The sequence below is a fragment of the Mus caroli genome, unplaced genomic scaffold (assembly GCF_978045245.1).
Source record: "Mus caroli unplaced genomic scaffold, Mus_caroli_1 scaffold_8, whole genome shotgun sequence".
In the NCBI taxonomy this organism is placed as follows: domain Eukaryota; kingdom Metazoa; phylum Chordata; class Mammalia; order Rodentia; family Muridae; genus Mus; species Mus caroli.
In genome coordinates, this window is record NW_028227263.1 from 26,738,610 (window position 1) to 26,759,312 (window position 20,703).

A 20,703-nucleotide genomic window follows, 5' to 3' on the forward strand; every position below is an offset into this window, starting at 1 on the left:
AGGAATGGAAACACTGGTTTGGAAAGAATCCACTCAAAAGTTAAAATGTTATGACTCTACAAGGGTATCATACCCACAAAGAAAAGAACATGGTAAATAGATAAGAAGCTGGAAAAAAATTGAAGAGTTACCAAGATAATAACTATTTTTGTACTTTTATGGATAATTTCATACATGCATGTGTGTTCTGGCCAAACCCATTGTCTGTTCTCTCCCCTCCAATTTCTCCCTCCCCAATCACTTCATCCTCCGAACATCATACATTCTCTTTTTTAAACCCACTGAGTCCATTTGGTGCTACCTATCTGTACATGGGTCAGGGGCGTTCTCTCAAAGAGTGGATCTCTAAGGAAAACTCACTCTCCCTCCTGCAGCTGCATCAGTTGCCAACAGCTTCCCTAGCTATAGCTTCTCTCCAGGAACTAAACTTTAAAAAAAAAAAAAAAAACACTATATCAAAGGATGCAATAGACAAGTGAGTCGTTACCCAGTGATGGCTCTTAAGGGCTTAATTCTATAGATAATGATCAATATTCTCCAACAAGGACAAAAGCAAAGAGGGCAGAGGTTGCATCAGCTACAATTGGAGGCTTAGATTAAAAGTAATAGGCCAGGAAAATCTCCTTGGGGGAAATTCCAATGCTCAGATTGTTCCCTTTCTTTCTTCCTTCATCCCTTTTTTCCTCCCTCTCTCCTTAGGTACTTCAACTCTCTCCCACTCATCTCTGCATCTAGCACAGGCCTAGCCTCTTTCACGTGCTCTGTGATTATTAATTGATACCAACAGGCTAGATTTTAATATGCAACAATAGCTAGTCATTTCAGTATTCACTCTATTTCAGGAAATATTCTAAATATTGTGCATACATTATTTCATACAACGTCACAACAATCTGAGAGGGATCTCACAGCTATGACTCCCATTTCCCAGTTGATATGGAGGTTTCAGAGTTAGGACAACACTAAGCATTATAGGAATCTTACTCTCACAATTTGATTGCAGGCAGCCTGCTCCCCACTCTTATAAGGAAAGGTTCTTAGATGCCCTGATACTTTGAGTGAAGTCCTGCTTATAAAGACAGAACAAGACCATCTGACCCTTCAGATTCTTTCGTGGAGTAGAAAGGCCATTCCCCAAAGCTGCCCATCCCTTGGGGTGGGTTTCCATTCTTAAGTGTTATTTCACTTGTTCACAGTTCATTTTATGATCCTCATAACCAGCAATAGGAAGAAAGCTCTACTTTCCAGAGCTCTTGACTGGGAGAAGTGGTATCATGGGAAACAAAGATGATCACTGGCCAGCTGACCACATTTGAGACTAGAGATACAGGATGGGACAACTACTCTCAGGAGCTCCTATGTTACTTCTCTTGTGAACATCCCCCATCCCCTCAGAGTTCAGAGTAGAATTCCCTGGAAACCTCCAAATACCAGCTGCAGAGGCCCTCAAACAAGTCATGCATGCATCTTACATTTCCTTCTCCTCTCCTACCCACCACTCACCCCAACCCCACCAAAAGCCAGAGTATACTGGTATCGTCAGGGAGGAGGGTGGCAACACCCACCACTCAGTTCCATCTGCTCTCTTCACTAGATCTAAGCAAGGCTACGGCCAGCTTCCTACCCAGGAGGCTGCGTGATTGCCCTTCCTAACAATCCAGTCTTGGGAATCCTGAGGAGTAAGCAACCACAACACCAGACTAGCTCAGAACACCAGAGGCCGGCATGGTGTGAGAACTGACACTTCTCATTAGAGGGATAGATAACTGGGGCTGCGTTTAAGTGGCAACAGTGAGAGGTGAACGCTGCCTCTCTGGAAATTCACAAGGATGTAATTTAGGATGCAGAGAGACAGGATTTGTGAAAAGTTAGACCAGGAATTTAATTAGCCCAGATAAGCATATCTCTCTCTCTCTCTCTCTCTCTCTCTCTCTCTCTCTCTCTCTCTCTCTCTCTCTCTCTCTCTCTCTCTCTCTCTCTCCCTCTCCCTCTCTCCCTCTCCCCCTCCCCCTCTCCCCCTCTCCCTCTCCCTCTCCCTCTCTCTCTCTCCTCCCTCTCCCTCTCCCTCTCCCTCTCCCTCTCCCTCTCCCTCTCCCTCTCCCTCTCCCTCTCCCTCTCCCTCTCCCTCTCCCTCTCCCTCTCCCTCTCCCTCTCCCTCTCCCTCTCCCTCTCCCTCTCCCTCTCCCTCTCCCTCTCCCTCATTTTTGAGAGCTGAAATGGTGGGACAACAATGCCTTCAGTGGCCTGCTCTTTACAAAATCCCTGTTGCTATCAAAAGGTTCTTCTTCTTGGTGTCTAATCTAGTCCTTTTTATAACTATAGCTTGATCTCACTTTTTCTTACAAATTCTCTGCCTGTAGGAGGGAAGTGAAAGGAAACAAGACATAGGACAAGAGGGAAGAAAAGTATTATTCTTTAAGCCATTTCTATTTAGTGTGATTCACCTTGTAGAAATATACAAAGTGCTTAATGAAGCACCATGCTGTTCTCCCCCAAGCAATAATGATGATAAACAATATCTAACAGCAGAAAGATGTTTCAAAAGTCTTATAGACATGGAGAAAAATAAAATCTAGGATCTCTCTCTAGCTGAAAATATGTGAGTTGAGCAATGGTGTTCCTCTTAATCCCGTCTTGTGGTGCTAATCATCATTACTTAATTATGCTATTATCATTGGTGTAAACATCCTAGAGACACTAGCAAACACCTGCTTTGCTTATCTATTGCAGCCATGTAAAACCTCCATGACATAGAAGCTGAAAGCTAAGATTTCTGGTTATGTGGTTATGTGTCCATGGTTCATGGACAGTTGGAGATCAGTGGGACAGGTCTCACTTTGGAGTTGCATCCAAGAAGCATGTGGGACGGTGATCCTAAGCTCTAAAGGCCTAAGCACTGAAGATAGAGACTCACAATTGAAGGCCACTGATGCTAGGAGCTTAACTGAAACTCTCACTCTGAGTCCCCACACATGGCCTCTCCAAGTGATGTGGAAATCATAGAATAAAAAGTGGGCTTCCAGAAGGAGTCATGGTCCCAAAGTAGGTGTTCAAAAGCTTCCTTATGGCATAGCATCAACAGTAACACAAAGCCTTCCTGACACCATAACAGGCCAATCACAGGACCAGATCAAGGCAAAGGGTCTATATAGGCATGGACCCCAGGGGATGTGGTTTATTGGGAAGGGAAACTAGCTATCACATTGTTGGCATGGCAAAGTGTCAGACTTTAACTTCTGTCTTAGGGTTTTCCTGCTGTGAACAGACACCATGACCATGGCAACTCTTATAAAGGACATTTAATTGGGACTTGCTTACAGGTTCATAGGTTTAGTCCATTATCATTATGGAGGCAAGCATGGCAGCATCTAGGTAGGCATGGCACTAGAGTAACTAAGGGTTCTACCTCTTGTTCTGAAGACAGCTGCTAGCAGAAGACTGGCTTCTATTTGTTTAGGAGTAGGGTCTCATTGCCCAACCCCACAGTGACACACTTCCTCCAACAAGGACACACCTACTCCAACCAGGCCACACCTCCTAATAGAGCCACTCCCTGGACCAAGTATATTCAAACCACCACAATTAGCTCAGTTATTTTTCATTGTGTGTATCTGTGTTATGTTTGCACATTGTGTAAAAATGCACATGCCTAGAGGAATTCATGGAAGTTAGACAGGTTACCTGGTATCTTTCTGGATCTCTCTCTGTACTGTTCCCTACTGACCTGGAGTACTATTCTTTAGCTAGATTATTGGTTAGCAAACCTTAGCAGTCCTCTTGACTCCCCAACACCACCACCACTCACCATGTTGTAGTTAAAGACACATGCAGGCACAGCTGAGTTTTAACATGGGTGCTGGGAACCAGAACTCAGGTCTCTATGCTTGTACAGCAAGTGCTCTTACCCACTGATCCATCTCCTCAGCCCTACCTGTCCATAATGCACTGATTGAATATATAAACTCAGAGAAAAACAAAAAGGTCTAGTACTGTCTTCTGGCTTCCCACCCTTTAGCTGTGTGTCCTCAACAACAGATTTTAACCTCTCTGAGTCTCAAAGCTCCCAAATCTGACTAATGCCCTCACGTGGAAAATAAGATCAAAGGAGATGTTGTGAAATGGCCAGGACATAGTAAATGTTGAATAAATGTTAATTTTTGTTACACACTGGGATAATTAAGTCATTGAAAAACTAACTGTCAAAAATAAAAATTGGGAAAAGCAGCCAAACTAAGAGAAACGACTCAGAGCTCCAAGTGCTATGTCTGCCAAGCCTGCTGTCTCTTCTAAGGAACCCACAGGAACTGCATAGCCATCGCAGACACCAAAACTATCTCTGAAAGACCTTGGCCCTTTGTCCACAGCTAGTAGACCAGTTGGTGGGATGGTTTGATAACCAGACCTATGTTGTTCTTTCTCCAGATCTTTCCCCAGTCTGAGGACTACAAATGGCAGGGGAAGGGAATGAACTCTCCCAGGAATATCGGAGATGTTCTGGGATTCCAGAGCATAGTCTCTCTGTTCCCTCAGAGCTTCAGCCTGCCCATCTGCACCAGAACAGAACACATCCCTGAGCCAGTTGACTTTAAAGAAAAGCTGTGAAATGCAATTCAGGCAGTGGTGATCTGGGTTTCTCAGCTCATTCACCCCTGGCAAAGGTGCCCCGACTCTGTCAACACCACTTTCCCTTTGTGGAAAAATGTATGACAGTGGAAAAGATGGATTGTTTTCATAAGGGAAGTTAGAGCAACATCAAGTCCTGAGAGTTGAGGTTTCCACCTTCCTACTTCTTTTCTGAAAAATCAATATACTGTTCCCTCCAGCTCCCCCAAGCTAACCTCAAGGTCTCCTAAGTGTCCCCGATATTAGCCTGGGATTGAGGCGACCTCTTTGCTCACACAAAAGAAATAAGAAACTCTGTGTCTACAGATTAGTTTCTCAAGAGAGGCAATTACTAGAAACTTCAGGAAATGTCAAGTATGCATACCTGGCAATTTTGTTGGCTTTGATGGCTTGCTTGACTTAAAGCACTCATTAGGTGGGGCTGGAATATTTTTGCAGCATTTCAACTTGGAGAATTTTTAGCACCATGCTTGAAACTGGGTTCAGCTGGGGAGGAAGAGATGGAGACAGAGTCCTTCTAGAGAGCATCCTCAGAACATCTGCTGGGAACACCCTGGAATTTACCCATCTCTGACCACTGATAGTTACAGAGGTCACGGGCAGAGAGAAAATGTAGGCACTGCTCAAGGAGTGAAGAGAGGTTGTGGGGAATGACTTTTCTACATTTGAGTCACTGGCTCAAAACCCTTTCCTATGGCCAAATCTAAACAAAGTGGGGACCATGGAGATGGCTCAGTATATAAGAGCATGTACTCTGCAAGCATGAGGACCCAAGTTCATAACCCCAGCACACTTATTAAAAAGAAATAGCCAGACATAACTATGGCACTCTGGGGAAGACAGATGAATCCCAAGATCTCTTTGCCCAACCAGCCTAGCTGAAATGAACTACTTCTATTTCCGTGAGAGACCTTATCTCAAGGCAATAGGGTAGAGCCTGACAGCAGAAGACACAAGATGTCCTGCTTTGGCTTCTCCATGGTGCTTATGCATTCATGCACCCACACACTTACATGCATCTCCCACATGCACCAAATCATACACACACAAGGGCAAAGAAAGAGGGAGAGAGGGAGAGAGAGAAGGAAGGAGAGGGGAAAGAAGGAAGAGTTTAATGTGAGGTAAAGTCAAAAAAGAGCTAGAATCTTCCTGCTGTCTTCACTTGCTTGGTTTCTTTGGACAATTGATCCAAATGTCCAAGCCTCAGTTTCCTCATCTGTAAAATGGCATGCTGTGCTCATTTTTTTTTTTTGTTCTCTCCCATTACCTAGCTGTTTGTTCTTGAACATGCCGTTCTCACCTCCCGGAATCATTTTCCCTCACAGTGGACTCTTTCTTCTCACCTTGACCAAACCCAAAGGTCACTTTCCATCCTTGCATTCATGGTGCATGGTATCATCATCTGGGATTTTCTTGTACATTGCTATGTGTTGGTTTGTGTATTTATTAATTTATTCATTTATTTATTTACTCATTTATTTTGTCTTCTTTTTTCATTCTATCATCCCCATGAAAGAAAGAAGTATGTCCATTTTGCTAATTCCTATGTCTTCAGCACTTTGTGTGATGTCTCTCTTTGAACAAACAAACGAATGAATCAAGACTGACTGACTGACTGAATGAGTGAGTGAATGAATGACAACCGGTCACAATCACTAAGCACTTACCTGTGCTGGGTACTGTTCTCCTTGTGAAAACTGTCTTGTTTAATGGTTCTTCCATCTGAAATCAACCTCATGAAGTGGATGTTCTATTAGCCTCATTTTATATAGTGGGAAAATGAAACACAAAGCAATTGAATAAATTTCCCCCAAATCTATGAGCCAGGATAGAACCCCAGAGCAGTCCCCACATGCTTGGCTATTGAATGCCCATTATCATTAGTGCAATAAAGGCCTACAGACTGATTTCCAAGAAACTCCAATTGTATTAGGCTAAGCCAGAGCAAGCAAGGACCAGAAGGCAGCCCTCTGATCCAGACACCCTTCCTGAGCCTTTGCTTTCAGCTCTATGCCTGCTCATGAGCTTTCCTATGCCCACTGTGGTGCATTCTCACTAACCTCTTCAGTAGGTAACCATTTGCCAGCTATTTCCAATCTAAATGGAGACCCTGACTGTGTGCAATGCCAATTTGTGCCCACCTTCAGCCCATGCACGGGTCATTGCCTGCAAATACAGATGCTAAATACTTGGTGGAAGGATTTCCAGATGAATAAAACATTTTGAAATGCTCTTGAAGAGAGCACAACAAAGCTGTTTAATAAAAGAGAGCTTATTAAGTGCAAAAATGCTTACAGAGCAAGCACAAATCAATAGAAGTGTTCTTTGCCTTAATAAGCCCAATGCTTCATGTGTTCCCACCACTGGACCTTTGCACATGTTGTTTCCTTTATTGAAATGCCTTCTCCTTCTACACACTTTCCTCAGAAATGTGTTTTCTGGTCACTGCTCCCAGCTACTCCTTCCTAGCACACACTATAACCTTATTTATGCATTTTTCTATAGTTCTTTGGCCAATGTTTTTCTCCACCACTAAACTCCAAGATTGATTAAAACAAAATAGACAACATCTGTCCCATTTATTATCTCTTCACTGTACACAACTCACAAGTTCTTAAGAAGGCTGCTGAAAGGGCTGGAGAGATAGCTCAGTGGTTAAGAGCACTGACTGCTCTTCTGAAGGTCCTGAGTTCAAATCCCAGCAACCACATGGTGGCTTACAACCATCCGTAACTTTTGTGTCTGAAGACAGCTGCAGTGTACTTACATATAATAATAAGTAAATATTTTTTTAAAAAGAATGTTGCTGAAAAAATAATAGTAAATAAATAAATTTTTTAAAGTTGCTGAATGCACAAATGTTTGGGATATCAGGCTTACACTACTCTTCTCTGTCAGGTACAATGCGCAGGCCCCCATCCCCTTGGGATAAATATTATTAAATGATAATCTACAGCATAAACCTTGGTCCTGAGCTCCAAGTCTGGCTAATATAATCAGCAGTCTCTTATATCCAAGCCCTTCAGGAAAGAGCAAGAATGACACAAACTTAAACAGAGCAGTAGTTGGCACTGCCGGCTACTGAGAGAATGTGAGCAGCTAAGCTGGACTTTGCAGGCTCAACTGTTGGAGATGTAAATTCATAAAATCGCTTTACAGTTAGTTCTCATTATCTACTATAGAAGATGTACACTGTAGGCTCATGCAGCTCAACACTTGATCCTCAGTCAGTCAGTCAGAAGCATGGAAGGCTGTGAAATCCTTAGGAGGTAAAGTCTGGCTCTAGGACCTGAGTCTCAAGGCAGGTCCCGATGCCTGAGGGGCACACTTTACATTCTACTGTGTCTCTGCTTCCCAACAAGAGACACAATGTGAACTGCCACCTTATGATCTCACTGTGGCTTAAACTGTGAGCTAGAATAGGCCTTTCCTCAGCCAAGTTGCTTCCTATCCGGCATCTGGCCACTGCAAGAATAACTACAGCTATGTGTTCTAAAAACATAGGAGCACTCCTGTGTGTGCTACCCAAGAAAACTTCACATAGACATCTTCTCAAAGAGAGTCATAATGGTATGTGAAGTAGCATGCTCATAATGGGAAAATCCTGAAATAAAAGTGCTGGAGAGAGAGAGAGAGAGAGAGAGAGAGAGAGAGAGAGAAAGAGAGAGAGAGAGAGTCTAAAGAATAAACTATATGTAATATATAAACTGTACTAAGTTGATACAATGCTATGAAGTTGTCAGAACTCTAAGCACTGACATAGCTAGGCCTCAAAAACACAGGCTGAGTAACAATAGGAAAGAATGGACTGGACTTGAATACCGACTATGTGGAGGAGCAACAGCAGCAAACCAAAGTCCCCCAGGTCAGACTCTACTTACCTCTAGAGAGAGAAAAAGGAGGGCAAACAGTGACTCTGAAGCTATGTCAAGACTGACATCACCTCTGCCTACACTGCCATTCCTTTTTATAAAGTAATGAACCAAATATAAGAGAATGTTCAAATGCCCTTAGTTTCAGGACAAGTGCGCCAGGCTGTGTGGGTGTGCTTGTTGAAAGAGGCTTCTCTATGTGAACTACTGCATGGTTTGCCTTGTGTTTGGGAGCAGGGTCTTGCCATGCAACCGTGGCCAGCCTCGAGCTCCTTGCCAGTCCTCCTGCTTTAGCCTCATGCACCATGTCATGAGGCTCGGGCAATGTTTTAAATGGCTACTGAGAAATAAGAAATGGGAGGGAATGGGAGGGAGGGAGGAAACATGAGAATGAGAGCAAGGCAGGGAATGGGAAGGGAAAAGGAAGGGAGGAGAGGAGAGAGGGAGAGGGGGAGGGGGAGGGAAAGGGAGGGCAGGGGGAGGGGGAGGGGAGGGATGAAACAGGGATGGAGAGAGAGAGAGAGAGAGAGAGAGAGAGAGAGAGAGAGAGAGAGAGAGAGAGAGAGAGAGAGAGAGAGAGATTGATTCTGGCTTTGTTCCTAGACCTCTGACAAAGGACATAAGCTCTCTGGCGACCCTCATTTGCAAAGCAAGACTGACAGTGTCCAGAGTTGAACGTAAAGAATGAATGAGAATCAGTTTTACCTAAATAACTTTTAGACATCATGCATGCAGTTATTGCTTTTGGATTATTCCCTAATGCCTTTCTAAATACACACCTTATTCAGGGAAATTCATGTTTATAAAACTGACCAGAGATTGTGTGTGTGTGTGTGCGTGTGTGTTTATGTGTGTGTGTGTTTATGTATTTTAAACACCCATCTCCCATCTAACACTAGGAACAAGAATATTTTGCTATTACTTGAACAAAAATCATATACCTGTGTTATGTATGGGTGTATATACATATTAATTATTTATTGGCTGTGATTATCCTAAGGAAAAAGAGTGGGATGGTTAGAAAATGGAAACAGAAAAGAAATGTCTATGTCTTTGTGATTGTTTTTCAGTATGCACAGTGTATGTTGATCACTTGCTCCAAAAATCAATATGATTCACTTTAAAATTAATGTGAAGGTCATGCTTCAATGCACTTAAAAGGAGGACCTAGAATCTAAGTTCCATAAAGGTTATTGAAAGGTCATGCTGCTGAAGATGTAGCCAAGCGGGAGAGCATGTGTCAATATGTAAAAACCCTGGGTTCTGTCCCCAGCGCCATAACAAGGAAGGGATGCACCTCAAGCGCCTGGAGGCGACTTTTCTACCCTTGCTACAATACCCACTCGTCTTGTTGCTATTATAAATTGTCTGGGGGTTTGGGTGGAGGCAACTGAAGGGAGGGAGGGCTTATTTTGGGATCACAATTTCAGGGTACAACCTGTGGTGGAGGGGAAGTCACGGCAGCAGGAGCAGGAAGCTGCTGGTCATATGACATCCGCAGTTAGGAAGTAGAGAGAGATGGAGACTTATACTCAGCTGGGCTTTTCCTTTGTATTCATCCAGGATCCCAACCCAAGAAACAGTGCCACCTATAGGTATGCTCAGAGGCTTGTACTGGGTGAGTCTAGAGCACCCAGTTGGTAATCAGCATCAACCTTCACTCCCATGTTTCCAGTCAGGACATTTGGGATGAAGGATTCGATTCAGGGAGACAGCACTGAATCTCATGGGCCACTTCTGTTGTAGGATGATGTCAGCATCACCTCTAACAGCTGCATGAGGCACAAATAGACAACCTGAGTGCACTGAATCTCCTGAGCTTCCAGGAATTCAGCCTCACATCTATAGTAGGATAATGTCAGCATCACCTCTCACGATTGCATGAGGCACAAGTAAACTATAACTGGATCGTGTCCAGCTGTTTGATTGTGTAATTTGCATTGCTGAGTGTCCCCCCAGAAACACCTATGTGATTCTCTGACATCTATTGGTGCACCCCAGAAACCTCAAGCCCAAGGCCTCACTGGTAGCCTTGGGAATAACCTTGATTCTCTTCTCTTCACAGCAAATATCTTGACAGTCATTATCCTCTCTCAACTGGTAGCCAGAAGACAGAAGTCCTCCTACAACTATCTTCTGGCACTTGCTGCTGCTGACATCTTGGTCCTCTTTTTCATTGTCTTTGTGGATTTCTTGTTAGAAGATTTCATTTTGACCATGCAGATGCCTCTGATCCCTGACAAGATCATAGAAGTTCTAGAGTTCTCCTCCATCCACACTTCTATTTGGATTACGGTCCCCTTAACGGTTGACAGGTATATCGCTGTCTGTCACCCACTCAAATACCACACAGTTTCCTACCCAGCCAGGACCCGGAAAGTCATTGTGAGTGTTTACATAACTTGCTTCCTGACCAGTATCCCCTACTACTGGTGGCCTAACATCTGGACCGAAGACTACATCAGCACCTCCATGCATCATGTCCTTGTCTGGATCCACTGCTTCACCGTGTACCTGGTGCCCTGCTCCATCTTCTTCATCTTGAACTCCATCATTGTGTACAAGCTTAGGAGAAAGAGCAATTTCCGCCTCCGTGGCTATTCCACAGGGAAGACCACTGCCATCTTGTTTACCATTACCTCCATCTTTGCCACCCTCTGGGCCCCCCGCATCATCATGATTCTCTACCACCTCTACGGAGCACCCATCCAGAACCCTTGGCTGGTCCACATCATGTTGGATGTTGCCAACATGCTAGCCCTTCTGAACACAGCCATCAACTTCTTTCTCTACTGCTTCATCAGCAAGCGCTTCCGTACCATGGCAGCTGCCACACTCAAGGCCTTGTTCAAGTGTCAGAAGCAGCCTGTACAGTTCTACACCAACCATAACTTTTCCATAACAAGTAGTCCCTGGATCTCACCAGCAAACTCACACTGCATCAAGATGCTGGTGTACCAGTATGACAAACATGGAAAGCCTATAAAAGTATCCCCATGACCCCACAGGGCTGGCACTTGTGCCTCTGTGTAATGTTTCCAGATGAGAGGGTATCCCATCCTCTGGCTGAACAGCTCTCCTTAAGAGTGCTAACCTGATTTCCAATCTCCACAGACTGAGCAGATCTCAGTCTGCCAGATGAGAAGAGATGGAAGAGAAAAGAGGAGAGCATGAATCTTGGTGTTTGAGGGTTTTTCTTTTTTTAATGCACGTATTTTCACAAAATCATACTGACAGCCAAAGGTCCTGCTGGCTTGAAGACACCATTGGCACTTATAAATGCCATCATATTGTGACCAGTAAAGACCACAGTAGAGAAGTAGTTAGTGCTGGTACCATCCACAGCCACTAGGAACTAACCACTCATGTGTGTGATCCACTAAGTCACCGTGGTGTGTAGCTGAGCCACACTCTTCTTCCAAGAGTCAGGTCATCCATCATTTCCTTGTGCCATTGCCAGCAGCTAACAGGGCTGACTGATTTGGAATTTTTTTTCAAAGGTGCCCTTTGTCCCAGGCAAAGCTGTGGTCTCCAAGTGGCACTGGCAACTCTGGCTGCAGCATGACAACATGGGGAAACGGACGTGTCACATCCCATCCAAACTGTTGCTGGAATGTCTACAGGGAGGTTCCAAACCCACATGACTATGTCCCTTAGACTTGGGGGTCTAAGGTTTTCTATTTGCCATAATGTATAGATTTTATGTCTCCTCTAAAACAAAGACCCTGCCTGGTGCGTGGGGGAAAAGGAGGAATTCTTGAGCCCAGAAAAACAAAAAAATCAAGCCCACTCTTGCCATTGTTTTGATTCATCCCTGTGTCTGATGTATACAATCCTTGCATTCAAATCATCTTCCTGTGGCACCACACGATTCCTAGAGAAGCCTTTTCTGTGTCAAGCTGTTAGTCCTGCCCCTTGCTTGCTCAAGCCCTCACCAATATTGCTTTACTTGAAGTGACTTCTTAACTGGAGATACTAATTGGGGGGTCAGAAACTGAAGCTCTTCTGGTGGGAAGGAAGTGTGTAGATCTCACCACAGCCCAGCTGGCATTGCTGTATAAGACCCTAAACACAAACACAGAGGGGTGGCTGTGACATAGAGGTGACATAGAGGAGTGGCTATGCCAATCACTGTTCTTGCCTTTGATGTAAGTGGCTCAGTTGGGGGAAGGGTGCCAGCTATCAGTAAAGCTGTTTAACTCAGATGTTTCAAAGACACTAAATTTTATTTATTATTTTCCCCTTACCTGTTCAAGGTAAGAAGAGACCTAGGATGTGGATAGGGGTGTCTCCGAGGATTACCACTTATATGTGCAGACATATAGCACATACATATAGACATGACTATATTAAACTGTTGTGTGGTGTGCTTTAAACTCTAGTGTTCACACTAGACTTCCCCTTATTTGTGTTTTTTATTTGTGCCCCTTTTCCAGATTCTCAGCATTTGAAACCATCCCTGGTTTGGAAGAAATCTTCCAAAATGATTTTTGAAACTGCATGATATTTTTGGTGTCCAAACCTGAAACACTTAGCCCCATAGACTTGATTTATACTGCATTTTCTCTCTCAATTGGAAGGCATGTCCCTATCACCTTAAGGGGTTCTATAGCAAAGGAGTGGGATGGAAAGGCCCCTGGAGCAACACAAGTCCCAAATTTCCACCAAGGCCGTTCTATACCAACCCAGTGCAATCTGAATTTGTATTGTTTCTATCCCTGTTAAATGGCTTATGGGAGAGTCTCACCAACCCCAATAGTTAGATTCTGAAGTCAGTGCAAAAATGGATGAACTTATGGGGCTGTGGTTCCTACACACAGTCCTCAGGAAAAAAGACCTCTGAACATCCAAGACGCTTCATTTTGATCCAGCATTGAGACGGGCCAATGATACTTTGGTTGAAGATAATACAGAGTCAGCTGGTGTTTAGGAGGTGTGTCCTATTATTGTGATGTATCTGAGAAAATCAGGATTGCCTGGATACAGCAAGCCACACCCACTAAAAAGTCTGCAGAAGTTACTCATGTGAGGGATGAACTGAGTCCTAGCTTCCATATCACTTGCTCCCTAGAGCATACACTCAATGAGTGAAATGTGAGCAAATCCCCCACATCTCTTGAATTGCATTTCTTTCATTTTCCCCCCAAGCATGTACAATTGAATGTATGTTCATTAGCTGTGTGTATGACACAATTCCATTGCCCTTGCCCCGTATGTAAACATGAACCAAAGGTTACCTAGGCTGAGTATATATTATATATGTGTGTGTTTATTTATTTTTAAGACATATCTCTAAAACTGTTAGCTTGAGCTATACATAAATGATTCAAAGTGCAATATCTATAAAGGTTAAGCAATTCCTTTTTGAGAATGTATACAGGATGAGAAGTTAGTCTTTGACTCTCAGTGCTGCCTGCTCTGTGTTTTAAACTGTGTAAAACAATTAATTATTTAAAGGCTGGGTGTGCACTGGGAATGCTTCCCCAGACATTCATTTATGACTTTTCTTAACAGTAGAGGTTCTATTAGGTAGGTATGGCAGCATCTCTTTCTTAGGACTACATTTCTATTTCTCTAAGCAATTTTTCAAACTAATCCATAAAATCACTCCAGAGAGCTGCTATATCTTCTGTTTAAAATACACATGGATACCCTTTTGGTTAGATTGCTATATATCATAGCCTATATATGTATGTATATATACATATATATGTATACCTTTTAGTGTATGTGTGTGTATGTATGTATATATATATATATATATATATATATATCCTAAAGTTTAAGTTTTTAAGATTTCAGATGGAATATTCATTTATTTACTATTTATATTAATAATAACAAACAATGATGAAGATGTTTTCTTTTTAACTTTAAAGATCATAAGCCTTTTCTTTCAGGCCAGGTTTGGAAGATGAAGCTTGTCACATAAACAGCTGCTGCTAAGGACAAGCACCTTAGCCTGGGTTTTTGTGGTGCTTCTCTCAAAGACTGTTGTTCACTATCACCTCCATTGCTGTATGATTTGTGTCCTTGGACATGGTGACAGTGCCACACATGTACATGCTGAGTCTTTTGCTTAACAACTGGAAGCCTGGGGAAAGAGATAAGGGGGACAGCAGACAAACCATAAAAGATAAGCCATGCGAATGAATGAACATCCCTGCTCCAACCACCTTGCAATAGGAAAGGGTTATTTTGCACAGCTGGTGCCTCCTTGTCCAGCGTGGGGAACCCTTTGGAAGTGCATTAATGACTCTAATGTTGACGACTACTACTGCTCAAAAAGGGAACACGGGGTTACTACAGATAAACAGTAAATGCTCATATTTTCTTAACTAGATAATATATTGTGTTTGGACTAGTTTGTAAACTAATTCTAATATGGTGCGCACTTGGTGTTTGCTATTTGCATATATGTTCAACCACCTGCAGTATGCTGGGTTTTAGTTATATTATTTTTAATTGATAAATCATAATTGTATACAGTTATGGGGTGCCGTGTGATGTTTTGATATGTGTATTAAATGTGCAATGATTAAATCAAGCAAATCAACACAGTGCCTCACTGATGTATCTTTACTGAGACATTTGAAACTTACCTTCATGTCTGTTTTCATGATTTATTATTTGGATTAGAGAACTTCTTCAGGGGGACAGGTCTTAAAATATTCCTCTGTCTAATTAAATTTTTGTAACCTTTGGTCAATAGTTCCCCACTTCTTGGCCCCCACTTCCCCAACTTTCTGATATCATTCTCTACTTTTATGGGCTCAATGGTTTGTTTGTTTGTTTGTTTGTTTGTTTGTTAAATGGTTTTGTTGTTGTTTCATATGATGTTTGTCTAGACCTAAGTATAATAGTATACCTTTAGTATAATAGTCCCCAAATATCAAAATACCAATGAAAGTTTTTTAATGTATTTATTTATTTGCTTTAGATCCTAATATCAAGCATCCCTCTCCTCTCAGGGCCCCCTCATGCAGATCCTTTCACCATTCCTCCCTCCCCTTCCCCTCTGAGAAGGGGGAGTCTTCCTCTGGGTATATTCTCCCCCTGCCCAATCCCAGCACATCAAGTCACCATGGACTAGGTGCATCCCCTCCCACTGAGGCAGCCTAGTTAGGGGAATGGAGTCCACAGGCAGGTAGGCAACATATCCAGGGCACTCCCTGCTCCAGTTGTTGGGGGACCCACATGAAGGCCAAGCTGCACATCTGCTACATATATTCAGGGGGTTGGTTGGTGGTTCAGTTTCAGAGACCCCAAGAGTTCAGATTGGTTGACTCTGTCCATCTTCCTATGGAGTCCATGTCCTCTTCGGCCCCTCAATCCTTCTCCCAACTCTTCCACAAGACTTCCTGAGCCCCATCTAATGTTTGGCTGTGGGTGTCTGCATCTATTTCTATTGTCTGCTGGATGGAGCCTCTCAGAGGACATTTATGTTAGGTTCCTGTTTTTAAGCATGACAGAGTGTCATTAATAGTGTCAGGGGTTGGTTCTCATGGGATGAGTCTCAATTTGGGCCAGTCATTGCTTGGCCATTCCCTCTGATTCTGCTCCATCTTTGACCCTGCAAGTCTTGTAGGCAGAACACATTTGGGCCAAAGGTTTTGTGAGTAGGTTGCTGTCCTTATCCCTTATCCCACTGGAACTGATGAGAGTATTTAAATGAACATTTTACTTATAATGTTATGTTAAATATTAGCATAAAAGCAGAATCTCAGGCTAGAGAGATGGATCAGCTACTAAAGACTAGGAAAAACAAAACCAGAATCCTACCTGCCTTCTTGTTGGTCATATGGATTTCAGAAATTTAGATAAAGTTCTGCTTTCTGTAATCCTAAATTGCTCATTACTGTATGTAAATCTGGGTTCTATTATGATTGTATCCTCTGTCCATCTTTGAGGCAATAAGGTCTCTAATCATAAATAGAATTAGCACATGGGAAAGTGCTCAGACTTCCACGTCAGGCAGTTGTGGATTCCTGTCCCAACTGTACTACTGACCAGATAGATATACGACTTCAGCATGTCCTTCGAGGCTATAACCTGAAGAATTGTCCTAATCTGGAAAGCACTACTAATTGCAACTTTCCATTTCTCTGCAAGGCACGTAGATGCTCTTGTGATAAGACACCTACAGTCTGGAGTGGGACACCGTGAGCCATGTGACCTTAGACAATGTGTCTCAATTTCTTCATCACAATGGGAACTGATTACATTCCAGTAAGTACCTCATAGGGTGCCTATCATATCAGGGTTTTTACAGCTTTCCTTCCACTACACTTTACTGGTGAGGATGCTGAGTGCCAAGAGGTGAGTGAATAAGTCCAGAAGGAATGTCTGTTATCCTCTTCATTGTCTCTCACTGGACCATCTGAGTCCTCCTCCAAAAGGTCACATTATTTTTATGTCCTTTTTTTAGAGGTGGGAATATTGTGTAGTTTTGCAGTTCTTCAAGCCCAGATCAACCAAGCATGAGATATATTATAACTTCATCATAATTAAAACACATGGCTTGACATTTCTCTGTAAAGTGGAACTTTTCTTTAAATTGATTCTATCAGCTCTCAAACTCTCTATGCATTTTCCCACACAAACCACCATCAATTCTGACAGCCACCCACAAACTATTGTCACAACCTATCTTTGCATCAACCTAGAGACTGGATGTGACATAGCTGAGGAGAGGTACAGAACAGCAGGGGAAAAATGCCTAAAGGGTCACAGTATCTGTTAGCCATAGCCAAGGATCCTCATTAATTTTGCTCACCAGCTCAAAGAGGCAGGATAAAAGTGAGCCAATGGAGGCTGAACTGTTAGATAATGATCCTTTTATTAATACATTCTGCTAAATGATGGCTCAGCCTCCTAGGAGGATGTGCAATTAATCCAAATACTTGCCAGACACAACAAGAGGAATGAGTGCCTTGTATCTACAGGGGTAAATAGATACTGTGAACATCCTGGGTTTGTTGGGAGAATGTGTTACTGTGGTGTCAAAAAGGAAAGACAAGAGTTCCCCAGTTTCAAAAGAACAAATAGGGCAACAGAGAGGAGAGAGACCTTGTCATGAACTCTCTGCACAGGGTGTCACCCTGTGCATGAGCTCTGTTACCTGCACACTGATGGTGACACAGTATTTCTTTCTAAGTGAGATGTAACCAGAGCAAGTGAGTTAAAACGGCTGCAGGAGGGATTTGTACTGAATACAAAGAAGAAACCTACATAGGGATGTCTATTAATGCTACAAATGAGCTTCAGTGGCAGCTCTCAACCTGCTTCTCTGTTTCCATTTCAAAAAAAGATTCTGCATCACAGAGAGCCGAACCACACTGAGATGTTTCAATATAGAGACTTCGGTCACGAGACTCTTCACAATGGTCTGAGCAAGATTTAAAAACCAGCAAGCGCTGTTAGGGTACCTGAGAAATAATGGGGAAGATCCCTCACCCACACACACACACACACACACACCATGACATTGGATGAGAGAGTGAAATTGTAGCTGGATGTGAGCTAGCATTTTGGAAGAGAGGCTTTCCAGAAAGGAGCTCTTACATACTGCTGCCACACTTAAGATGTCAGAGGGGAAGGTAGAGCAATGTTCCCCGAGCTCTCCCTTCTACATAGATGCTACGCCTGCTAGCACTCAAACAGAAGTCCTCGAGGAAGAGAGAGCAGGTGGTTCATCTATAGATACCAGATCCACACGCAACAAATAAAAAGAAAACCAAGGACAGAATGAGACAGGAAGCAACTACAGAATAAACAGCAAAATTTGGAGTTTCATTTTATTGTCATTGAATTCTTAGAGGGATAATGAAGCTCTTTGAAATTACATCATCCAAATATCCAAAAAGAAATCTAAGACCTCCAAAATATTCCCTTTACTCAAGAGCATACCCTCGTGTTAGTAAACACGATTTCCAGTAGTCCCACTACACATTTTCCAAAAATCACAAAATGCATCATGTACCTTTCTCAACTAGCTTTAAACTTTCATGGTTAGAAATTCCTCATAATAATCCTCAGGATTTCCAAGGCCAAACTATTAACTTAAATTAAATAATGTCTACAAATAGAATGCAGTCACTCATTGAGCCCTGGGCATCTCTTTAGTCGATTATTTATTTGACTGATATTTATTAAGCTATGCCATGTGTCAAAATCTATTCTAGTCAGTAACTTGTTAGTGAACAAGACATATAAGCCTCTTGTGGCATGTCTTCTCCATGGAGAGAGATAACACTGAAGAAAGCAAGTTAGATTAAAGCAGGCAGGAATGAGCACTGAGACTGGCAGTACTAAGCCATCCAGGTCAGACAGAAACAACATTAGATAACCCATTCAAGGAAGCTCTGTCTGAGAAGGCAGCTAAAGAACTGGAGACCTTGGCACAAAGAAAACAGCGACAGCAAGGGGACCAGAAAAGAGATGGTCCTTGAAATGGGAATGACCTTGGGCACTTGGTGGATTGCAGAAGACTGGAACTGCTGACGCATCATGATCTAGCAAAGGGGTGTTATGAAACAAGGCTGGGCAGGATGGCAAGAGCCAAGTCATGCAGAGCTTTGTGCCCTGGTCAAGACCCTGGAGGGAGACCACTGGGCACCTCAAGCAAGGGACTGATTTGGTCACCTTACCTCCCTCCTCATGACCTGGCCTCATGCACTCAACTCCATTTTCAGGTGAAAAAAGAAAAATGGAGTCTTGTGAAAATTAAATTAAATTTACTCAAGATGACAATGAGTAACTCATGAGCTGGTATTTAAGTCCAGGCCTGCCTGCTTACAAAAGCCCCTTCAGCAGGCCACCTTGACATGTTGTCATTGACGACTCACGTTCCTGATCCTGAATTAGCAGTTTGGTCCCATTAGCCTTTTCCTCATCCAAACTTGATATTTAGGCTACAGTCATCCTCCAATCCCATTAATGAGGAATCTGAAGTCATCCGGGCATAATACCCTGTGGTTCTTCTTCATGACCCACTTTGTGTGTTTGATGAAATCTGGCAGAGCTGCACTTCAGAACTACAAGTAAGATAGAAATAAAAACAAGGAAGGCAAAATCAAGTATAAACTTTTACATTTTCCCTGGACCACTCTCAGTAATATTTTTCATGTTGTCATTGTTTTGCAAAGGCTTTCACACAGATTTTACCCCTCAGTCTTTCTCCTTTAAGATTACCCAGAGCCACGAGTCCCACCATGTGTTTCTTTGATTGGTGGTTTAGTCTCAGAGAGCTCTGGGGGTACCGGTTAGTTCACATTGTTGTTCCTCCTATAGGGCCACAAACCCCTTCAGCTCCTTGGGTACTTTCTCTGGCTCCTTCATTGGGGACCCTGTGCTCCATCCAACAGGGATGCCAGGGCCAGGAAGCAGGAGTGGGTGGGTTGGAGAGCAGGGGGAGGGGATAGGGGATTTTCAGAGAGGAAACTAGGAAAGGGGATAGCATTTGAAATATAAATGAAAATATCTAATAAAAAATAAAATGGAAAAAAGGAATAAGAGGATATAAGTTTATACAAAATGTGGAAAGGAGCTCTTTACCAGTAAACCAAGAATATATACAAGAAAAATTTGAAAAGAAAGAAAGAAAGACAGAAAAAGAGAGAGAGAGAGAGAGAGAGAGAGAGAGAGAGAGAAAGAAAGAAAGAAAGAAAGAAAGAAAGAAAGAAAGAAAGAAAGAAAGAAAGAAAGAAAGCAGCCACTGTGCCCTGTCCGAGGTTCTGAAACTTTACAGACTTATGAAGTGTCTGAGAAAATTCGAGATATGAAAATTGAAAGTTGCCTTCTCTGTTCCCATTAAAAAAAAAAGACTTGCGTTACAATAGTGTGTGTGTGTGTGTGTGTGTGTGTGTGTGTGTGTGTGTGTGTGTTTGTGTGTGTGTACCTGAGAACATCAAGATCAGAGGTCAACTGTCTCATTTTTAGAACTGTCCACTTTGGTTTGTGTTTTTTTTTTTCCACTTTGTTTTTTGAAAAAGAGTTTGGCCAAAAAGCCTTGGGGATACTTCTGGCCCCAACCACCCCACAGCACTGCAGCACTGGAATCACAAATACATGCCATCATACCTCCCTTTCTACATAGCTCCTGGGGCTTGAACTTCCACCCTCAGGCCTACGCAAGTGCTGCTTACCCAGCTCCAGTTATTTATCTTCTTAGAAGGCTTAGGATGCTGTTTCTTACAGAATTCATTCT

At 42.8% G+C, this 20,703-nt stretch overlaps 1 protein-coding gene across 1 annotated transcript in view; it reads left to right on the forward strand.

Moving 5' to 3' along the window:
- Positions 1-11,495, forward strand: part of Gpr139 (G protein-coupled receptor 139) — a 40,215-nt gene extending 28,720 nt beyond the window's left edge. Inside the window, exon 2 of the mRNA XM_021168519.3 lies at positions 10,561-11,495. Within this exon, the coding sequence (XP_021024178.1) occupies positions 10,561-11,495 (935 nt within the window). The remainder of the gene's footprint in view (positions 1-10,560) is intronic.
- Positions 11,496-20,703: the final 9,208 nt, after the last annotated feature.